Raw genomic sequence first — 18837 nt, forward strand, 5'->3', positions numbered from 1 at the left:
AATATCATGTATGTTCAGAAAAGAGAAGCGGGAGCCTTACTCTTACTAGGCTCTGCTCTGGAATCAGTCTGCCGAAATGCACCCTCATTCGAGTGACTCCAGGTTCAAGCCGTTCTTGCCGCGTTGTCAACCGTCTCCCATTTCTCCCCAGCATTGCCTGGACTTGTCGGTTCGAGCCGTGGGAGATATCTCATAACGATGACCAACCTTGCCGCTATGGCCACCACATCAATCAGACAGAAAAGGATCACTCCCACAAATGAAGTCATCGAATCGTTAAAGTCCTTGCCGGAGTGACGTTGAACATTCGCCCAGCACGACCATATCTCCCGGACGGTAACACTAGCAAAGGCAGGGATGGCCAGCGCAAGTATCACAGTCGAAGTCATGTACAGCCAGTAGGGCATCCTGAGCCGGCCGAGGGTGACGTACTTGCGGATGCGGCGCGGCGCCGGAATCGAATTCGCTTGTTCGGGATCGCTGGCGTCAGGTTCCGCCACCTCCTCCAGCTTCCAGCGCCTCAACGCATCGTAGAAGCTGCCAATAGAGAAGCCGGTTGCCGCTCCGAAAACCGTAGCCACCTGGGCAACTTGGTGTCAGTGTGGCATTCTCCACTCGGCGAAGCAATCCTAGAACTTCGATCACGCATGCATACGTACCCAGGAGCTCTGTGCTAGTAACCGGAAGAATGAATTGGAGTAAGTGCCAATCGATGTGGACGATGTTGCGAGATGGATGGCAATAGCCACTTCATAAAGCACACAGCCAATTATCACAAGGAGCGGGCCGTCGACGAGGGCTTGTAAGTAGAAGCTGGTCTGCGGATGTATCCACCGACCTCCCAGCTTGCGCCTCAGCTTGCCAGTACCCAGCTTTGCCGCTGACCTCGTGCCGTCGCGCTGTTCAAGGGTTGATGAGGGAGGTGAGTTGTTCATGATGGGCTTTGAAGTTTTTCGCTTTCCAAGTAAATGCTTAGAAGAGGATTCGAGCATACAAGGAGCAGCTATTCGGAGATCATCCAGCCTAGCTGGCTATCTGGTCTCCTTTATTATCATATTTTCCAAGCGGGCTCGTACAACAGACGCAGCGGATGGCCGCATAGGCGAAACTGACACAATATTCCAATCTAGCAAACTGCCGAGCCAGTAAGAGGCCGCCGACCTCGACACGAATGGCAATTGTTCTAACTAGTGTGATGAGCGGCTCTTGTTTCACCTGGTGCGATGCTCGCGGTAAAGCAGTGCGACGCGATGCAGAGCAAGGACAATCAAGGCGTACTCCCTGGCGGGTCGTCCGCCTCGACAGGGCCAGGGATTGTTGATTGTGACGTACCCGAAGTCGTGCATGCGCGTCGCCAAGCGTAGCTCAAGAAGTCGTTTGATCCGGCATGCGGCAGCGTCTCCGTCTCAACCAGCCAATACTACTGAATCGGCTTCCCGAAGTCGACACTTACGGCCGCAGAGGCATAGAGATACGTCCTTTTGCGACGGGACCTCGGAAAAGGTACATGATGTGGTATTCGGCCACAACTGATTAATTCAGGCGGTGTCCATCGACAAAGTGTCGGTCAAGCATGTGCGTTGGCACTCGGCGCACGAGGACTATTGGATATGCCAAATGACTGTGACTGCTAACGCTGCCTACTGATAACATCTGTATCACCAGGACGGATACTCAACCCTCAGGATGGCAAGGCCTGGATATCATTTTGCCAACAAACACATACGCAAATACACACAGAGCGCCTGCATGCATAACCCATAACGACTACCTACATAGAAGCAACGGCGCAAACTTCTTCTTCGTGGCTGTTTTGTCCTCATTAATCGCCATGGTGATGTCAATGTTCATTGGAGAGTTCGCATCGGTCACCTCCTGAGAATGCAACATCAAATGGCTAGTTCCCGCTGTTCGGCCGGTTGCGCTGCATCAGATAGTGGCGCAGCAAAATGGAGATGTAAATGCCACAATGCCAGTTTATATCAACTTACAAAGGACATAGAGGGCATGTACTGAGTAGGTTTGTCTACCGCCTGACCTTCGATGATGTTTGACAACATGTTTCCTATTCAGGCATGTACGTATACTGTATATAGTTATGAAAATACAAACTTTAGCTCGAAACGTCTCTGCCGATCTTCTGGATACTCTTGTTATCAAATAGTGTGAATTCACCTACGTCTAGATCTCAACGGACTTGGTAATTGCGAGCATCTGGTAGTGTGGAAGACAGGTCCAGCTTATTAAGATGGAAAGGGGTAGAACACAAGAACATCCTGATAATATGAAAATAGGAGACGCCCCTTGTCTTCGACGTGGACGACTTCTCAGGTTTATAAATGACCTCCTGGTCTGCCATAGGCTTCTCAGATGGGCTACCACAGAGCCTTTATGTCCTTATAGCATTACACACTCATTGAATCCTTGTCGAACCCCCAACGTAGAGCAGCTGAAGAAACCGAAGTAAAATTGGGATTGCTGCGGACCAGCTATCGAAATCATTCAGTCTTGTAAATCTCTTTCTACAACTTCATTCCCGGGTCTTGTATGTCCACTGATTTATCAGCAGCATCTGGCTTTTGATGGCCGCAGATGGGTTCTTGTTATTGTTTTGAAACATACTATAGTGATGGGAGAGGTATTGGAAAGGAGGACATGTCAAGGACTATATAAAAGGCGAGATACCCTTGTATTTCACCACGTTGAGCCCATTGAATAAGATCTGATATCACGTTAAAAGTTTGAAACGCCGGGGGAGACCGACAAGGATGTTCTCGCAGTCGAGAAGTAATATTTTCTATTTTTGTAAGTTACATGTATATTATGGAGTGTTAAGCCCGTTATAGTGCCTCAATGGAAGACGACATGGCAGTATCATCATGATTTGGGACACGTACAAGGAGAACAGACCTGCCGTACCATCCAACACACATTGCATGCCTATCATATCTAGGAAACAACAAATGACAAGAACGCAGCTGGTTTCTGCTTCGCAGCTTGAGGAGGTCTAAGAATTCGTGTTTGCTCGAAGGGACGCGGTATAGTTTTGAGAGTTGATGTGTATGGCGAGTACAAACTGGACTTCCTGCCAATAATAGTCTATACTCATACTTCAACTACAATCTTGCTTCGGGTTTGAAACGAACATATCATCTCACACTCCACTCAAGTATTGGCTTGTTTGTGTGGGTAACTTTGAGCTGTGTATTATGTCAGTCGCATTCTGAGCTCATCCACTTTCAGGACCCCCTTTCGGGTCTCTTCTTCTTTGCCCCTTGCATCCTTTTTTTTCTTTTCATTATGCTTTCCTGTGTTTCATGTTCCCTGAGTCTCATCACTTTTGAACTCATTTTGTAACTTGGATCCTCTCTCTCATTGCCCTTAAGCTAGCAAAGCCACATACAAGTGCTGTATAGCCTCCACCGTTAGGCGTTGGGTAACTCCACGGTAGAATGACATGCACTGCGGAACTGGGAATCATCTCCTTTTTGGTATCACCGGAAGGGATGAATAGCTGGCGTTATGTCAAGCTAATGATACTTCTTTCATGTATTTCGGACTCAACAAGAGGTTTGTCCTTTATCTTTTGGAGACATTTATTCTGCTGGCTTATTTGATCATATTTGTAGAATTGTGCAAGATGCAAAAACCATGGAAGTGCCGCCAGATTTGTCGGGCATGCTTTCTTATTGTCACCCTATACATCTATCGGAGCTGATCAACTGGTCATTGTTGTCAGGCATCTCGGCCAAGAGCTGAATGTCACCCTTGTAATCCAGGAAACAGGCGGAGAGGTCAGATCAGAGCGCGATTCGTTCCGCTGGTGGCTTAGGGAGGCCGATATGCTAGCCCGAGGACTGGTCGAGCCCTTCCACTCCCATAATGAGGGTGTTCTGACCCGAGGCAGAAGATGTCAATGTGCTTGATGCCCATGTAAGTGACTGTTGATGACGCCATGATCTAACCCATGGGAGTTGTGTTGCGAGGGATCATGCCTCTAGCCCAACTGCTGCAGATGCAAGACTTCACGATGTTGCCGTCGGCAGCAGTAGCGTACACGCGAATATTGCCGCCTTGCCTCACAGAGCCCACACTGGTGCTTTCTAATGAATAAAGTCGTTCATTATGGAGTAAACATTGTTATTATTCATCTTGTGAAATGACAGGGCAAGACATAGTAAGCTTGTATCATGCTTGTCCAGTCGTAAACACCTAGACTGCCTTACCTAGGCAGATTGAACCTTGTGCCGCTTCTGTCCTTTGAAAGACAACTCCAAGGAGAATTGGTGACTGATAGAATTGCGTGACTGTTTATACTAGGTAAAACATACTTATTCTACAGAAAGTAGGAACAACTTCGCAGTGCGTGACTGTTTTGGACAGGTCGGATTGCACATGCTGGTTCTTGGTTCGGGGCCTTCCCTGGTGATTCCCCAACTTCTAGAATTTTGGTGGATATCGCACGCCACAAACCGGGGGCGCCACAAATAACTTACGCCCCACCATTGCTGTCATAGCCAACTTCAATCAGTGCCAGTCACAGCCTACCACAATTCATCCAAGTAATCCAACTCTCGACATCGAACGCACCCTACCTCTCCGGCTCAAACTGCCTACCTCGTATCTCTAGGAGCCTGGAATTTACCGATACCGAAGATGTCCGAATACTGGAAGTCGACGCCCAAATATTGGTGCAAGCACTGTAGCGTGTACGTTCGCGACACCAAGCTCGAGCGCCAGAACCACGAGTCGACGGGCAAGCACCAAGGCGCCGTCAAGCGCTTCCTGCGCGATCTCCACCGCGGCCACGAGAACGAGGAGAAAGAGAAGGACCGCGCCAAGCGCGAGATCGACAGACTGAATGGCGTAGTGGGCACAAGCAGCGGGAGTTCCTCGAGCGCGACGAAATCAGCACCGCAATCTTCGGCGCCGGCCACCACTGCGCAAAGGCAAAAACAATGGGAGCAGTTGGCGGATATGGGAATCGATGTGCCCACCGAACTAAGAGGCGACATGGCCATGGCGGGCGAGTGGACAGTGACCAACACGAAAGTTATTGACGATACCCCCAAGACTGACGAGAATGGCAATGTCAAGGTCGAAGCTGTTGCCACTGGCGTTCGAAAGCGGGTGAAACGCGAAGGCGAAGATGAGGAAGAAGAAGCCCTCCAGGGACTGTTCAAGAAACCCAGGAAATGGGGACGTGATACAAGACGCGCAGAAGAAGATGTCCCCGATCTCGATGCTCTGCTCAGCGGCAGTCTGAAACCGGCAGAGCCCGTGAAGCAAGAGAAGTTAGAAAGTAACAGTGACGATCCGGTCAAGAAGGAGGAGGAGGTGAAGTCGCCCATAAAAGAGGAGTCTCCTGACAACGACCATGGAATTTCGGCACCCGCCAAGACCGGAGAGGACTTGAGCAATACTGCTCCCGTCAAAGCGGAAGAGACCTCAGCCGTAGGAGTGGAAGTGCCAGCAGTGGTATTCAAGAAGCGAAAACCAAAGAACTTACGACAGAAATGATGGGACTCCCTTGTCTAAGCTGGAACCATATCTAAATCTGGGGTTTCCAGATATCCTAATCAGCCAGCATCCCGTATCTCAACTGTCCAACAACGACTTCCATTAGGTTTGAGTGTAGCTGATCAATACCCAAGCATAAGAGATGGATTCTTTCAGATCGAGTAATAGGGCTGACGGGTGAGTCCTTGCCTTGCTCCAAATCAAATGTTATTATTGCCCCTTGTTACGGCCTGTACTTCAATGTGGTGACGGCCATGCATATGACTGTGTTATTTTCTGATATCAATCAAGCTTGCAATTGTAGATGCGAAGCTTAGGGCTTCAGATTGTACATAGCCATATTGTTGAATGTCTATGGCCATCTCTGCCTTGATGTTGAGGTATCTGCATTCTGCGATAGTACCGACCTTATGGCTCTTTTCGGGAGTTTGAAAAACATCATTCATAACCAAAGACCCTGCAAAGGCCTAATGCAGTACTGGAACCTGGTGGGCAGTTGTTGTTTGCTACCTTTTGAGATCTGTTTGCAAATTTGGAGCTCTCCGTTTGTACCAAGCATTACACCAACATCATCACAGCACCTTCACTTCAGCTCTTTCTCGACCACTTGGAAATTTCTGCTTCCTTGACTTACAACTTGAAAGGAATCGATATTGGGCTCACTTTGCAGGTAAGTTTGGTTTGGCTGCCCATCTTCACATTTATCAAGCTACAATCTAGCTGTTCGGTTCGTACCATTGATTGCGAGCATTCCTACAACAAACTCAGAGATCCTGCTTGTTTCCCTCCCTTCTTCGTCATTGAACAAGCATGTTAGTTGCATTTGCACTCGAACAACTCGTCTTCTTTCTTTTGACCTCACATATTTACAACGTTTCCAACTAACTGCCTTGTGCTTGCGATCAGTTCTAGGTTGGTTCCCATTCGTCCTGCTTCGGAGAGCTCTCCGAAGCACCCGTCTTCACCCGATGGATATCGACGTCGACAACAGGTCAGCCCTGCTGTACCTGATCGACCATGTATTCTTGCCACCGAAGCTACCTCAAGAGGACGATTTTACATTTCCCAAAAACCGCGCTCTTCTCAAGAACATTCTCGATGCTTTGCACCAGTTTGGAAGACATGTAGCGCATGATCATGTATCTGACATCCAGCGTGCTGTTGGCTTGGTTTCGACGATGATTGATTGTCGGCCGAGGCTCAACCTGGATGAGCGGAAAGTTGGTGATGCTCTGGCAGGCTTGACACCTGAAGGTAAATATGATCCATCCTAACCACTGAACTCCGTGGGACTGACTATTTTTTTACCCGTAGGTGTTCTTTGTTTTCAGTTGACTGGGCAGAACTTTGGCATCCTCATCACCAGACAAGACCAAACAGTCTTTTTCGAGCAATTCGAATTACTGGCAAGCAACAATGCTGTCATGAGTTGCCAAGGGCGACTTGGAAGAACATTCCCTTCAACTTGCATTTCAATGCAGTACTCGCAGTACAATGCAAGTGGATTCACATCGGCACTTGCTCACTGCCTTGCCAAACTTGATAGCTCGACTCATTCCAGCTGCCGGCCCAAGTCACAAAAACAGGGTGAACGTGACGAAGAACGCGACACAATTGATCCACGTCTTTCCGGTCTGCTGAGCGGATTCCTACGCGGTTTGGGTGCCGAAGCGAATGTAGTTCAGATCAAGAAGTGCAGCCGTGAGGAGGTCCTTTGGGACGACGCCAGATTGCCTTGGCATCGTTCTGCTACTTGGTTTTCTGTTCGCGTCACCCTGCAATTAATCTGGAGCAGGAAGCACAAAGCACCCAGTAGCACTCCGCTATTCAAGAGCTTCATCGCTTTCTTCTTGAGCACTTGTGTCGCCCAGGCACAGACGCTGAGTATTCCCGACCACTTGTTGTATTGCATGTTGGCAAAGCTCAACCGTCGATGCTTGAAGCTGTCTCAACTGCCTTACTTTGAGAACAACAAGCCAAACTGGCTCAGTTGCTGCTCAAGCGTATACACTGGAGCAAAAGACTACCTGGAGAAACATTGGACAAAGACCCAGGACTCTGATAAGCGTCCTTTACCTCTCGAGAAACTCAAGACACTGTCATTCACTGCGGACTCAGTTCTCGGCATTCCTAGCTTCAAGAAATACACATCAGAAGTAAAATTAGAAGCAGCAACTTCATCTGGCCCCGGTGGATCCCACAGCAGTTACCCATTCTCAAGAACAGAGGGAGTCATGCCCCCAGACATAGGGTCTATTCAGAATCATAGATGCCTTACACTGGCTGATTTCGAAACATGGATTGCCACAAACCTCTCAAGCTGGCTGGAGAACAACATTGACAAACAGAACACATGTCAAAACCTCTCTCAAATGATTGTCAGTTACCACAGCATCGCGTCAGACATTTACAGGCAAAACCCTTTCAACTTGTCAGTCATGTGGCTCTCCATCCTGGAGCTGTGGGTTGCTTGCGATAAGACAGCCACCCAGCAAGTGCCTCTCCTAACAGATTACGATACGGAGATCCCAACCAAACTCTTGGAACCTTTGCTCCTTCCATCCTTGCCTTTGATGAAACGTCTACACGACGTCGAATCATATCTTCAACACAGACAAGCACGTGCCCAACCTGGGTATCCCTCTATCTTCGGCAAATTTGGACACCCTCACTCATTTGCCGTGAGGTTCTACGATGGCTCATCGTTTCATCAAGCAGTTCACCAGGAAATACTGAATGCTGCTGAGTCCGATCGCATCGACAAATTTGCAGAACTTGCTCATGAAAAGACGGTGTATGAGCGATTGCAAAGCGCGCACACTCGTGCTTCCCACGAGAAACATCTGATCCCACGTTATAACCACACCCTGCGTGAGGAAGTCTTGGAAGAGGTGTGCACCAATAATTGCTCAAAGTGTGATCTCGAGACAAGAATGGGAAACATGTACATTTCCGTACATGAATGGCCACTGCCAACAAACAAGTATGAAGCGAATGCTGTGATCTTCGAGCTCCAAGTTCCAGATTTCATCACCGCATGGCGTTCTGTCACTCTGAAGCTTCTCACTGACATGTTAGTCCTCAAAGACTGTCCATCTCGCGGGTTCGAGAATGTTCCTTATGGTACTTCTCACTATCCTGAACTGCACAAACACCAACAAGACCTGACCAGTCGTTTGCGAATTCTGTCAGCTGTGAAACCATTCAAGGTGGCTCACTACCGACAACAGACTGTCCCAGAGGCAACACAACAATCTATATGTACACCGCATGGGTGTCAGTACGAATATTATGATTGGGATGATTCTTCATCTTTCGCCAGGTCGTGCTCTAACCTCAAAGCAATGAAACCCACAATTCCACCGAGCTGTTCATTCGCCAATTTGTCAATGTTCCCGTTGACCCATTGGATTGGGGGTTACACTCATAGCTCGAATGAGATTATTTCACAGCAGTCATCATGCCCTGCCAACATGGCTCTTGAGAGCTTCAAGGCTTTCGGTCATATGCGGTCTGGCCACCGCCTGCAATGGAGGAATGTATTGGCTCAACTAGCAATGCCTTCAATCGATTTCAACCAAGTTGAAACGGCTCTAGTCACCTTTCAATCAATCAACGAGGCAGGCCCTTGCGCTGACGAACACTCAAATGTGCTTCGTGATGCACATTCACTATTGAATGATCGGGCTTTTGCCCTCAGTCTACTTCAGGCTCTGCGGGCTGCTTTTCACCGAGTACACAAGAATTGGGAGTGCGAAGTTTCCTTTCTGATCTATTCCACTATCTGTACGAGACTCTTAGTCACGTCGCGTGATCAAGACATCCGAGAAGAATGTGGCGACTTTCTTTCGACCATTCGGTCCACGACACGAGATTGGGCATTGTTCCTCCTCGCTAGGAGAGATAAAACCGACAATGAACATGAGGCCGAAGACTTCAACCGTCGGGCCATAGGCATGTCTTTAGCCTGTTGTAGCACATTCTTTGTTGGCATTGATGAAATAGGTGTCATTTTTGGCCCAAGAGATTCCGTCACCACATATCTCGAGATTTCTGCCATAATTCACGATCATGGGCAAGCATATGACCAGCAAAATCAAATCAACTTGAGGGGACTGGAGGCTCCATGGACGACCCACTCGAAGGAAGCTGAGTCACTATCTCCTTTTATGGTGATATCGTTACAGTCATGGCATCGGGTGTGCTATTTGTTCCAGCCATTCCTGGCGGATAGAATATGTCAAGACCATTGGTGCATAGACAATGCCATTAGTAGCTTCTGGGCAGCTTACGCACCAGGAATGGAGTGGACTTCAGGTGAGAAGGGATACCGGCATGTGATGACATCGGGTTGTTGTCCATCTCCCGGAATCCCCAATATACCCATTAGCTACGACCTGTTTGAAGGCAGTCTACTAGTCAACGGGAGACCTCTCTCACGACTCCCATCGGAGTACTGTCGGAGCCCAACCTATCAGCGTCTTTTTGGCAACCAGTCCCTCAAGGTTTCACCTTCTACTGAATTCGGCATGCAGTTCACTGCTACCCGGCTAAAAGAAGGCGCGATTATTCATTTCACCATGAAGAATGAGCATTTAATCGTCCGGTCCTGCAAGGATGGATCCAAGTGGGACTTCATTCCACCGGAGGTCTTGACTGGGGATTTCCCAGAATCACTGATCGCTCCTTACAGCCACTGGCTGAATATTGGATCTGGTGTATTGGAGTTTAGACACCATAAACATCCGTGGTGCTCTTCGGGGGCTATATGGCGCGCTAACACGTCTTCGGCTACAATCACCTTGAAAAAGGATGACAAAGTTCTGATTGATTGTAGAAGCAACACAGCGGTGTTGATTGGTGGAATTCTCGAGACACTAGAGAATCCAAGCTACATCACCATTGTCTTGGACAAAATCAGTTCCGAGGTAGAGGTCGACCTTCCCCGCTACGACTTAACATTTACTCTCAAGCCGGGAAGCATTGATCTTCGATGCAACAAGTATCCCGGGATGTGTATTGACCGCACACAATCGGTTGGGTCCCTCATTGGACTGAAGAACAAGCTTGTTTTACGATCGGTGACCGAGGCCCATGGACGAAAAGCCTTGGTCATACCATTTGGCACCCCGCAAGTTCGTGGAGATCAAGACTGCCATCCGGTGACGGCCATCTTGCCCACTGAGACTAAAGGCACAGAGGAGTCTTACTCAGGCATAGCACGCCGGACACACCATTACTACGAAATCGATACCATCCTCGGACGCGTCGTAGACAATGGCTCCTTGCGGAGCAAACTATTGCTCTGTCATCTTCACGCAACGACTTCACATTGTTTGATTGACCCACTAACTAGCCGTACTGGCACTGAAGAATCGTTGCGAATCTTGAGGTCTGCTGCGGTGGCATCGTTTTCGCGATTAGACATCGCCGACGCCGAAATGCTTTTCAGTATTGCTCAGCTGAGTCCGACTCGCAGCTTCTATCCAGAACACCTCATGGAGATGCAAAATGTCAAGTGGAATGGTAGCCTGCACCCGCTGGCGCAGAACGATGAGATAAGGCGGATTGCAATCTCCCTACTGCAACAAGGGGAATCCTGCGAAGCTTACTTCCTTCCTGCCAGAAGCTTTCGATTACCCGAAGACAGCAACAAGAAGCTGGTAGACCGTGCCATGATCAGAAACTCTGTATTCAGAGTTGATGAATTTGGTGCTGAATTCTTCACACACTCCCACGATTGTGTCTACCAAAGCCGGGATACTATCAAATCTCCTTCGACTAGAAAGCGCGAGAGACGATTGTGTCATGTCACCAAGCTCCTGCTGTTTCAAGATGAGTATCTGACGGAAGCATTACCAGATGCAGATGCTTTGGTCAACCGGATCTACTCCATCCTCGGCAGTGAAGTTGAAGATGCATCTGGGTCCTCAGACGTTCCCTACGGCGAACTGGATATCCACTGGCTGGGTCATCCTGCGCAAGCTATTGGCAAAAACTGGCGTGGCATTCATCGTTATCTCACCAAGGTCAAATCGTTACAGCCCAAGTTCAAGTTGATGACATTTTTTGGGGCCCTGATATTCGCACCGCAGGCGGACTTTGGCTTTATTCAACTGCTGGTTAAGCTAGTAAACTGCCCAGATGTCCGCTATCATCAACACCCGCAACATGCAGTCTTCACCCTGGGTGACGGGCGTGGATACGAAGGGTTTCAAATACTACAGTGTTTGGAAAGACATAAGCGGCATTTCCACGGTACTCCAGAATCGAGCAGATCTCGGCGTCACAATGAGTCGGTTCACGATTTCGATCGACGCCGGGTGCGGGCATGGGAATCGAAAGTAGATTCGTTAAAGCGTACATTCGAGTCAGCAATACGCGAGCAATATCCATCAACTCGACCAGTTGCGCCCATATCGAGCGAGATGGGAATCTACTTCAATGTGGATCGTGTCATGAGCGACGTCCACGGATTGTTTCAGTCCTGGATAAGAAACCATTCATTACATGATTACCTCAAGTCTATTGCTGGTATTGTTGTCAAGCTACCACAAAGTCCAATTCCCCCCACTTTTTGCGCGTTTTCATTTCAACCGCTGCCCATGTCATCTCAAACAGCGCACGTCACATCTTCCAGACTGTTTACAAGCAATGCCCCCGAGCTTGCTTGTAAGTCTCTTGACACTTTGGAGGATGTTTGTTTCCAATCGACTCGAGCAGAGGGGCGCGATCAGCTGTCTCACCAGACCTCTCGACCTCTGATCGAATCGTTGCGTGGCATAGTGAAGGAGCCACACGACGCCCGGTACCTTGACGAGCTTCGAATGAGTTTCGACAACTATCGAGTAATAGAACGGGGTGTGCCATACAGCCAACTGACCCTTGATAGCGATACGCTTTCAAAGAGATTGCAGACTAATCTACGTCTGTGTCTTGTACAGGTCCAGAGCTTCGAGGCGATTATACTTGCAAGTTTCGACTCCCACAGAACCTCAGTTATGCCAAATTCCCGGCTTTTCTTCCCGAGACTAAGCCCTGTGTTCATCTTACAGCAGCTGAACAAAAACCATTGGCCCAACCTACCGGGCCCGTGGCGATCTTGCATCACCAACTATGCGCTTGCCCTGACCCATCTGCAGAGAGCCCAAAGGATGCTGGGTCTTGTTGAGAATAAGCCAGACTTGATTAAAGAGGCAAACAACATTGGCCATTCGTGGAACTTGGAGGAGTTCCCCGAATCTCTTCTCATGGAAGTTGAGAGCAAAATCATAATCAGGGACGTCCAAGAAGAAGTTGCAGCGTCAATGCGTGAGTCGAAGGGAAATCGCGCTCTGCAACTCAACATGGGTGAAGGCAAGTCGTCGGTCATCGTGCAGATTGTCGCTGCGTATTTGGCCGATGGCGAAAGACTTGTCAGGGTCATTGTTGCTAAGCCACAGTCAAAACAAATGCAGCATATGCTCGTGACAAAACTTGGTGGTCTTCTAGACCGTCGAGTGTTTTTCCTTCCTTTTTCGCGATCAATCGCGATGAATCCAGCCAAGGTGGCCCATATCCAAGCCCAGTTTGAAACGTGCAGAAAGGCAGGTGGCGTCTTGCTTGTTCAACCGGAGGAGCTATTGTCTTTCAAGCTGATGGGTTTGGAACATGTTGGCGCACCTCGAACCCCACTTGCAACCTTCAGCAACAGCATGACCGATACAGGCCACCGACTGATAGAGTCACAAAAGTACCTCGACACTCTGTCCAGAGACATCATCGATGAAAGTGACGAAAACTTCAGTGTCAAGTTTGAGCTCGTGTATACCATTGGCTCCCAAAGACCTACTGAGATGAGCCCTGACCGTTGGCTCGTAATCCAGAATGTTCTGACCTATATCGCTCGATATGCACCTGATGTCAGCAAGTCGCACCCTGAATCGATACAACTCCATACTGTTCAACGTGGCCAGTTTGCGGTACTTCGCTTTCTGAAAGAAGAGGCGGGGCGTTTACTACTGCGGAAAGTAGCCCGTCATATTTGTGACTACGGATGTCAAGGTCTTCCAATGTCTCATCAAGGCAGTGCGAACCGCGAACTTATCTTCTCTTACATCACGCAGTTGGATGTTGACCAGGATACGATACGATGCGTGGGAGACGAAAAGACCGGCTTCTCTGACACAGCAAGGAATGTTCTGCTCTTGCTACGAGGCTTGTTTGCTCATGGTGTCTTGGCTTTCGCATTTGGGCAAAAGCGTTGGCGTGTCAACTATGGTCTCACCATCCGGAGCCCTCCCACAATGCTTGCTGTCCCGTATCGAGCCAAAGACTCACCCGCTCCACGGTCAGAATTCAGCCACCCGGACGTGGTCATTGTGCTGACATGTCTATCGTACTACTACGGCGGATTGTCAGACGATGAGATGGATACAGCCTTTGAGCATCTCGAACGTTCTGACCAGTCGACCACCGTGTATGGTGAGTGGGTAGCCGGTTCGCCATCACTTGAGCCCGCCTTCCGACAGCTCGAGGGCATCAACCGCAAGGATCGTTCTCAGTGCTTAGACAAGGTGTTCCCTGCTTTGGGGCGCACAAAAGCTGTTGTGGACTACTACTTGGCCAAAGTGGTCTTTCCAAAAGAGTGCATGGAATTTCCGAGCAAGTTGTCTGCTTCAGGATGGGACCTTGCAAAGCCAAGGCCACAAGCAGTCACCGGATTCAGTGGTACTTGTGACTCGAAGTATGTCTTACCAACAGACATTTCACATGTTGACTTACCATCTCAACTACATACCAATGCCACAGTCCTCAGCAACCTCCTGCGTCCCGAGAATACGGTAAAGCTCCTTGGGCCAGATTTGAGTAGCGAAGCGCTACTTGCAGCCGTTGTAGGGAATGATACACCAATACAGGTTATTCTAGATGTAGGCGCGTTGATCGTCGACCTGGAAAACCACGAGGTTGCACGTAAGTGGCTTGAGATGACACCTCACTCTGGCAAAAAAGCTGCCATTTTCCTGAGCAAAGAAGACGAGATTCTTGTGATGGACCGCAACGGGTTTGTCGAACCGTTCCTGACATCATCGTTCGTCGCGAACACAGACGCCTGTCTTGTTTTCCTTGACGAGGCGCATACACGAGGAATAGACTTGAAGTTACCCGACCATTATCGGGCCGCTACGATGATGGGTCCGAAATTGACCAAGGACCGGTTGGTTCAGGCCTGTATGAGGATGAGAAAACTTGGCAAAGGTCAATCTATCATCTTGTTCGTGCCAATGGAGATACAACAGAAGATCAATGCCTTAATTCCTCGCCAGAATACGTCTATCCAGGTTTCGGACGTCCTTTGCTGGTCGATTTCGGAAACCTGGGCCGACACACGTCGGAGTGTGCCACCATGGGCTCTGCAAGGTCTGCGACATCAACGCCAAGAGGCGATTTGGGGAAGCAAGATTGAACATGGTGATGTTAACACTGTTTCCCAAGATGATCTTCAAGATTATTTCGAAGACGAGGCAATGAGTCTGGAGCACAGGTATTGCCCAGCTGTGGCAAATGCCCGTGAAGGCTTGCAAGGGTATCTACTGGATCTTCATGCATCCGAACGGCGACCACAAATCGAATTGATACAGGCCAAGTGCGAGCAGTTCGGCGTAACAAACCTGGCATCGGCTACTCTCCAAGAAGAACAGGAACGAGAGTTGGCCCCTGAAGTCGAGCAAGAACGCCAGGTTGAGAAGCCAAGTACCGCAAAACCTTTAGAGCACCTATTGCATCCGGACGTATTGCGCATGATCAACACTGGGGAGCTGCTGCGCAAATCTGGCACGGCATTTGAGGGTGCCTTCGACTCGCTACGCACAATTAGTGTCAACTCGCTGCCAGATCTAGGCGGCTTTGGACAGGGGCTGCTAGTGACCACTGACTTTTCCAGGACTGTCGAGTTAGATGAGCGCTCTAGCCCCGACGCCTTCCAGCGCGGTGTGCAATGGATCTTGACATTCAGAAACACGCCGGCTTTGCACGTCATGGTCATTTTGAGCCCGTTCGAGGCCAACGCGCTCTTGCCATTGATTGAGAAGAGTCCGCATGTCTTGCTTCACGTATACTTGCCCCGTTCAAACTTGACATTGCCAACCCTGCAGCATCTCAGATTGCAAATCACTCCAGTGCCACCGCCTCACTGGGAAGCGCCCGCCGATCTTACCATGAGATTGAACCTCTTTGCCGGGCAGCTGTACTTCAACAGCTTTGAGGAATACAAGAGCATGTGCGCCTACCTCGGGCTATCCTACATCCCAAACGAGGGAAATGCTGCTGCCTCCATTGACGGCTTCGTCGGACGGGCCCAGTACCCAGACTGCCTATTCACACACAGCCCCACGACGTTTCTGCAATTCGTCATGGCCAACGTGCGCCGAGATCGACAGGATGTCAGCAGGACTCATGTGGGCTGCATGCTGGCCGGCGAGATCCTGACCGAAGCCGATTTCCAGAACGCGTCGCAGTGACGGGCAGAATATCTGGATGATATGCTCGATTTGGGGCGACCGCACAGGGGAACTGGACCGAATGAGCTTGGGACAATTTGCTAGAGAATCACGAAATCATGTGCAATTTGTTAGAGTAGGGAGAAAAGCAGAGCACAATAGACCAAAGAACTACATGAGAACGAAGACTGCTACTATCCGTGATGCGTGACTGTTGAAAGCCTCCCGTTATGTATTACCAGATTCCATTGCCTTTTGGGCATGTTCTACGGCCCTATACAGTTTCTACTCTTACCTTGGATCACCCATTACTTACCTCTTATCTAGGTCTAGATCGCCATACTACTGGGATGCGGACTTACCTCAATCAAAACACGAAGTCCCCGTCATAGCCAAACGAATCCTCCCGCGCCTCTTCCTTCCCTGGCGCGTCGTCATCGGCATCGTACAGGGCCTTCTGCAAGAACGCATGGACCGCATCGTCTGTCTCCACCACATCCTCGTCTCCTGCAGTCGCCGCCGACCTATCCACGGCGGCGGCCTGGACTTCGTACAGCATCTCGGCCAGACTCGGCCGCCTGCTGGGGTCTTGCGCCAGGCATCGCGCGATCAGGTCGCGGAGCTCCTGGTCGAGCGTCGCGTACTTGTAGCCGACGGGGAGGGGAAAGGACTCTCGGTCTGCGGCGGCGGCGGCGGCGGCAGGATCTCGGTCGCCCATGTGCGGTAGCCTTTGTACTCTGTGGTCGGCGTGCCGATACCGGTAAGGACTACTTTGCGCGCGATGAGGTTGATCATTACCTGGTATCTGTGTCAGAATAGTCTGCTGTGGGGATAGGGGCTCATGGGAGAAAGGAGATGGAGGCAGACTTACCCTGGAGATGCTGAAGAGGTTCTCCTGCACGGCATCCTTGTTCTCTTTGGCCATCCCAAAGTCAATCAGTTTGAGGACGGGCATGAGGCCATGCGCACCAGCACCAGAGGAGGGGCTTGCGAAGTCCCCCATCATTACTAGAGAAGCGGTCAGTTATTTGTCGTCGACATTTTCCGTTGAAGGCAGTGTAGTTAGGGGGGTGACTTACTATTACCCATGTGCAGATCACCGTGTTCGAGGTTCGAAGGCGGTGTTCCGTCACCTGGTATCTCCTCGAGGCGACAGGGCTCCTCTGCGTTCTCGTTAGCGTTCCTAGGGTACGCCATGGCGATACAAGCACGCACCACTGTCGTCGATAAATGTCAGTTAGCATACGGAACTAGGGACGAGACGATAATGTATCGCGGGGGAGGGGGACAGGGGGGAGGGAGAGGGTGACTTACGACAAAGTAGAATCGACCACAGCACCCTGTTCGGGACCACAAGGTCGTACTTGATGGTGCGGGAGTGCATCTGCGCCAGGTCACCGTTAGCCAGATACTCTATCACGAGTACGAGCCCCTCGAGGCCGGCCAGCGAGTCCTTGACTTTATCGTTACCTCTGTTGTTGTCGTTAGATACTAGCAACGACGACAGTTCTTGCGCCAACCGCGCTATCGGGCCTTGCTCCTCCTCCTTCTCTTCCTCCTCCTCGTCATCGTCTTTCGACGCCACGAGGCGGACAATGTGCTCGGAACCCTTCAGCTTCTTGAGCCATCGAATCTCGTTCCGGAGCGCCTCCTCTTCCCGCTCCGCCGCTCGCTTCACCGCCAGCCGCCTCGTCAAAGGCTTACCAGCACCAGTGGCACCGGTACCGGGCAGGGTCTCGCGCACACGGTACGTGGTGCCGAAGACGCCTCGTCCCGCCACACCCTCGTACGCGAAGCGCGGCTGCCGGGCGTTGAAATGGTCGCGGATCTTGCCGATGGCCGCGGTGTCCGAGGCGTCGGGGCCCAGAGAGAAGAAGACAGACGACGAACTCGAACTCGAACTCATCTTCTTTCGTGGGCTATTTCGCTGACGAGAGTCTACCTACCGAGTTGAGATACCAATATACCGGATTCTTTGACTACCTAGAACGGAAAGTTACATGGCCGACTGTAGCATCGGTACCTCCTTGCTCTTTTGATCTGCATTGCCTTTCACATTGTGTCGGGCCACCACAAAGGATGAGTTACTGCAATTCAAAGAGACAAAGCACATTGTGTGTTCAATTAGACAGCTGGGACACACTGAGAGTATCTATGGCTCGTTTATCCGACACCCCTGAGGAGTGGCATCATAGCTTGGGCGAACGAGCTGGGTAGACGTCGCGATTTCGCGAGCAGGAGTATGCAGCATTAGTCCCACAACACAACTTGTTCGCAGTATCGTCCCCTATATAACAGACATGCTATCGCTGCCTCGGTGGCCACATACTGGAACGCCATCTCGGCCGAGAAGAGACACAAGGGTGTTCGTCAGTTGGTTCCTCGCATCGACCCAACCCAGTGCCATGACCTCTCTGAAGTCAACAGCGTGAATGGAAGCTGCTGGCATTGAGTAAACCATCATATGTCTTGTCGCGCGACTATGGCTCGCTCTCTCAGCCATACCACGATACAAGGGCCGACTAATACGCCCGCGCCAGGAAGCCATGCGCCCCCTTTTCCCCAACACAGCCTCGACGACCCCTCGCTCATTTGCTCCGGCGGCTCCATCCGTTCATCCAGCCAGGCTCTGGTGAAAAATCTTTGGATGCGCTTGCTGGAAGCTCCGACTCCCCGTGAGGAAAGCAATCTTCCGATGGTTGTCGCGGCATTGGTCGTTATACGCGGCAACACCGCCGCAAGCCCTCCCTCCGCGTTAAGCCAATGACAGCAGAGTGCAAGCTGGTCATGGACTTTTCCGGAGTTTATCTCCACTGCATCATGACAAGCCCCCTTCGCC

General features: G+C 50.3%; 4 protein-coding genes across 4 annotated transcripts; 2 read left to right on the forward strand and 2 right to left on the reverse strand.

Annotated features, from left to right (window-relative positions):
* Positions 1-104: 104 nt before the first annotated feature.
* On the reverse strand, positions 105-935 carry PG997_006401 (uncharacterized protein; the record flags this gene model as incomplete). Its single annotated transcript, XM_066810716.1, has 2 exons — positions 105-581; positions 660-935. 2 exons carry the CDS (start codon positions 933-935, stop codon positions 105-107), a joined length of 753 nt encoding a protein of 250 aa, XP_066669639.1.
* A 3721-nt stretch (positions 936-4656) lies between these two features.
* Positions 4657-5520, forward strand: PG997_006402 (uncharacterized protein; the record flags this gene model as incomplete). The annotated part of the gene is made up of 1 exon (XM_066810717.1): positions 4657-5520. One exon carries the CDS (start codon positions 4657-4659, stop codon positions 5518-5520), a length of 864 nt encoding a protein of 287 aa, XP_066669640.1.
* Positions 5521-6488: 968 nt separating this feature from the next.
* Positions 6489-16019, forward strand: PG997_006403 (uncharacterized protein; the record flags this gene model as incomplete). The annotated part of the gene is made up of 2 exons (XM_066810718.1): positions 6489-6774; positions 6835-16019. The coding sequence occupies 2 exons, from the start codon at positions 6489-6491 to the stop codon at positions 16017-16019; spliced, it is 9471 nt and encodes a 3156-aa protein (XP_066669641.1).
* Positions 16020-16365: 346 nt separating this feature from the next.
* PG997_006404 (uncharacterized protein) lies at positions 16366-17904 on the reverse strand (the record flags this gene model as incomplete). The annotated part of the gene is made up of 3 exons (XM_066810719.1): positions 16366-17006; positions 17078-17215; positions 17313-17904. 3 exons carry the CDS (start codon positions 17902-17904, stop codon positions 16366-16368), a joined length of 1371 nt encoding a protein of 456 aa, XP_066669642.1.
* Between the last annotated feature and the right edge of the window lie 933 nt (positions 17905-18837).

This window comes from Apiospora hydei (assembly GCF_038363865.1).
Source record: "Apiospora hydei strain CBS 114990 chromosome Unknown utg000005l_segment0_segment0, whole genome shotgun sequence".
NCBI lineage: Eukaryota > Fungi > Ascomycota > Sordariomycetes > Amphisphaeriales > Apiosporaceae > Apiospora > Apiospora hydei.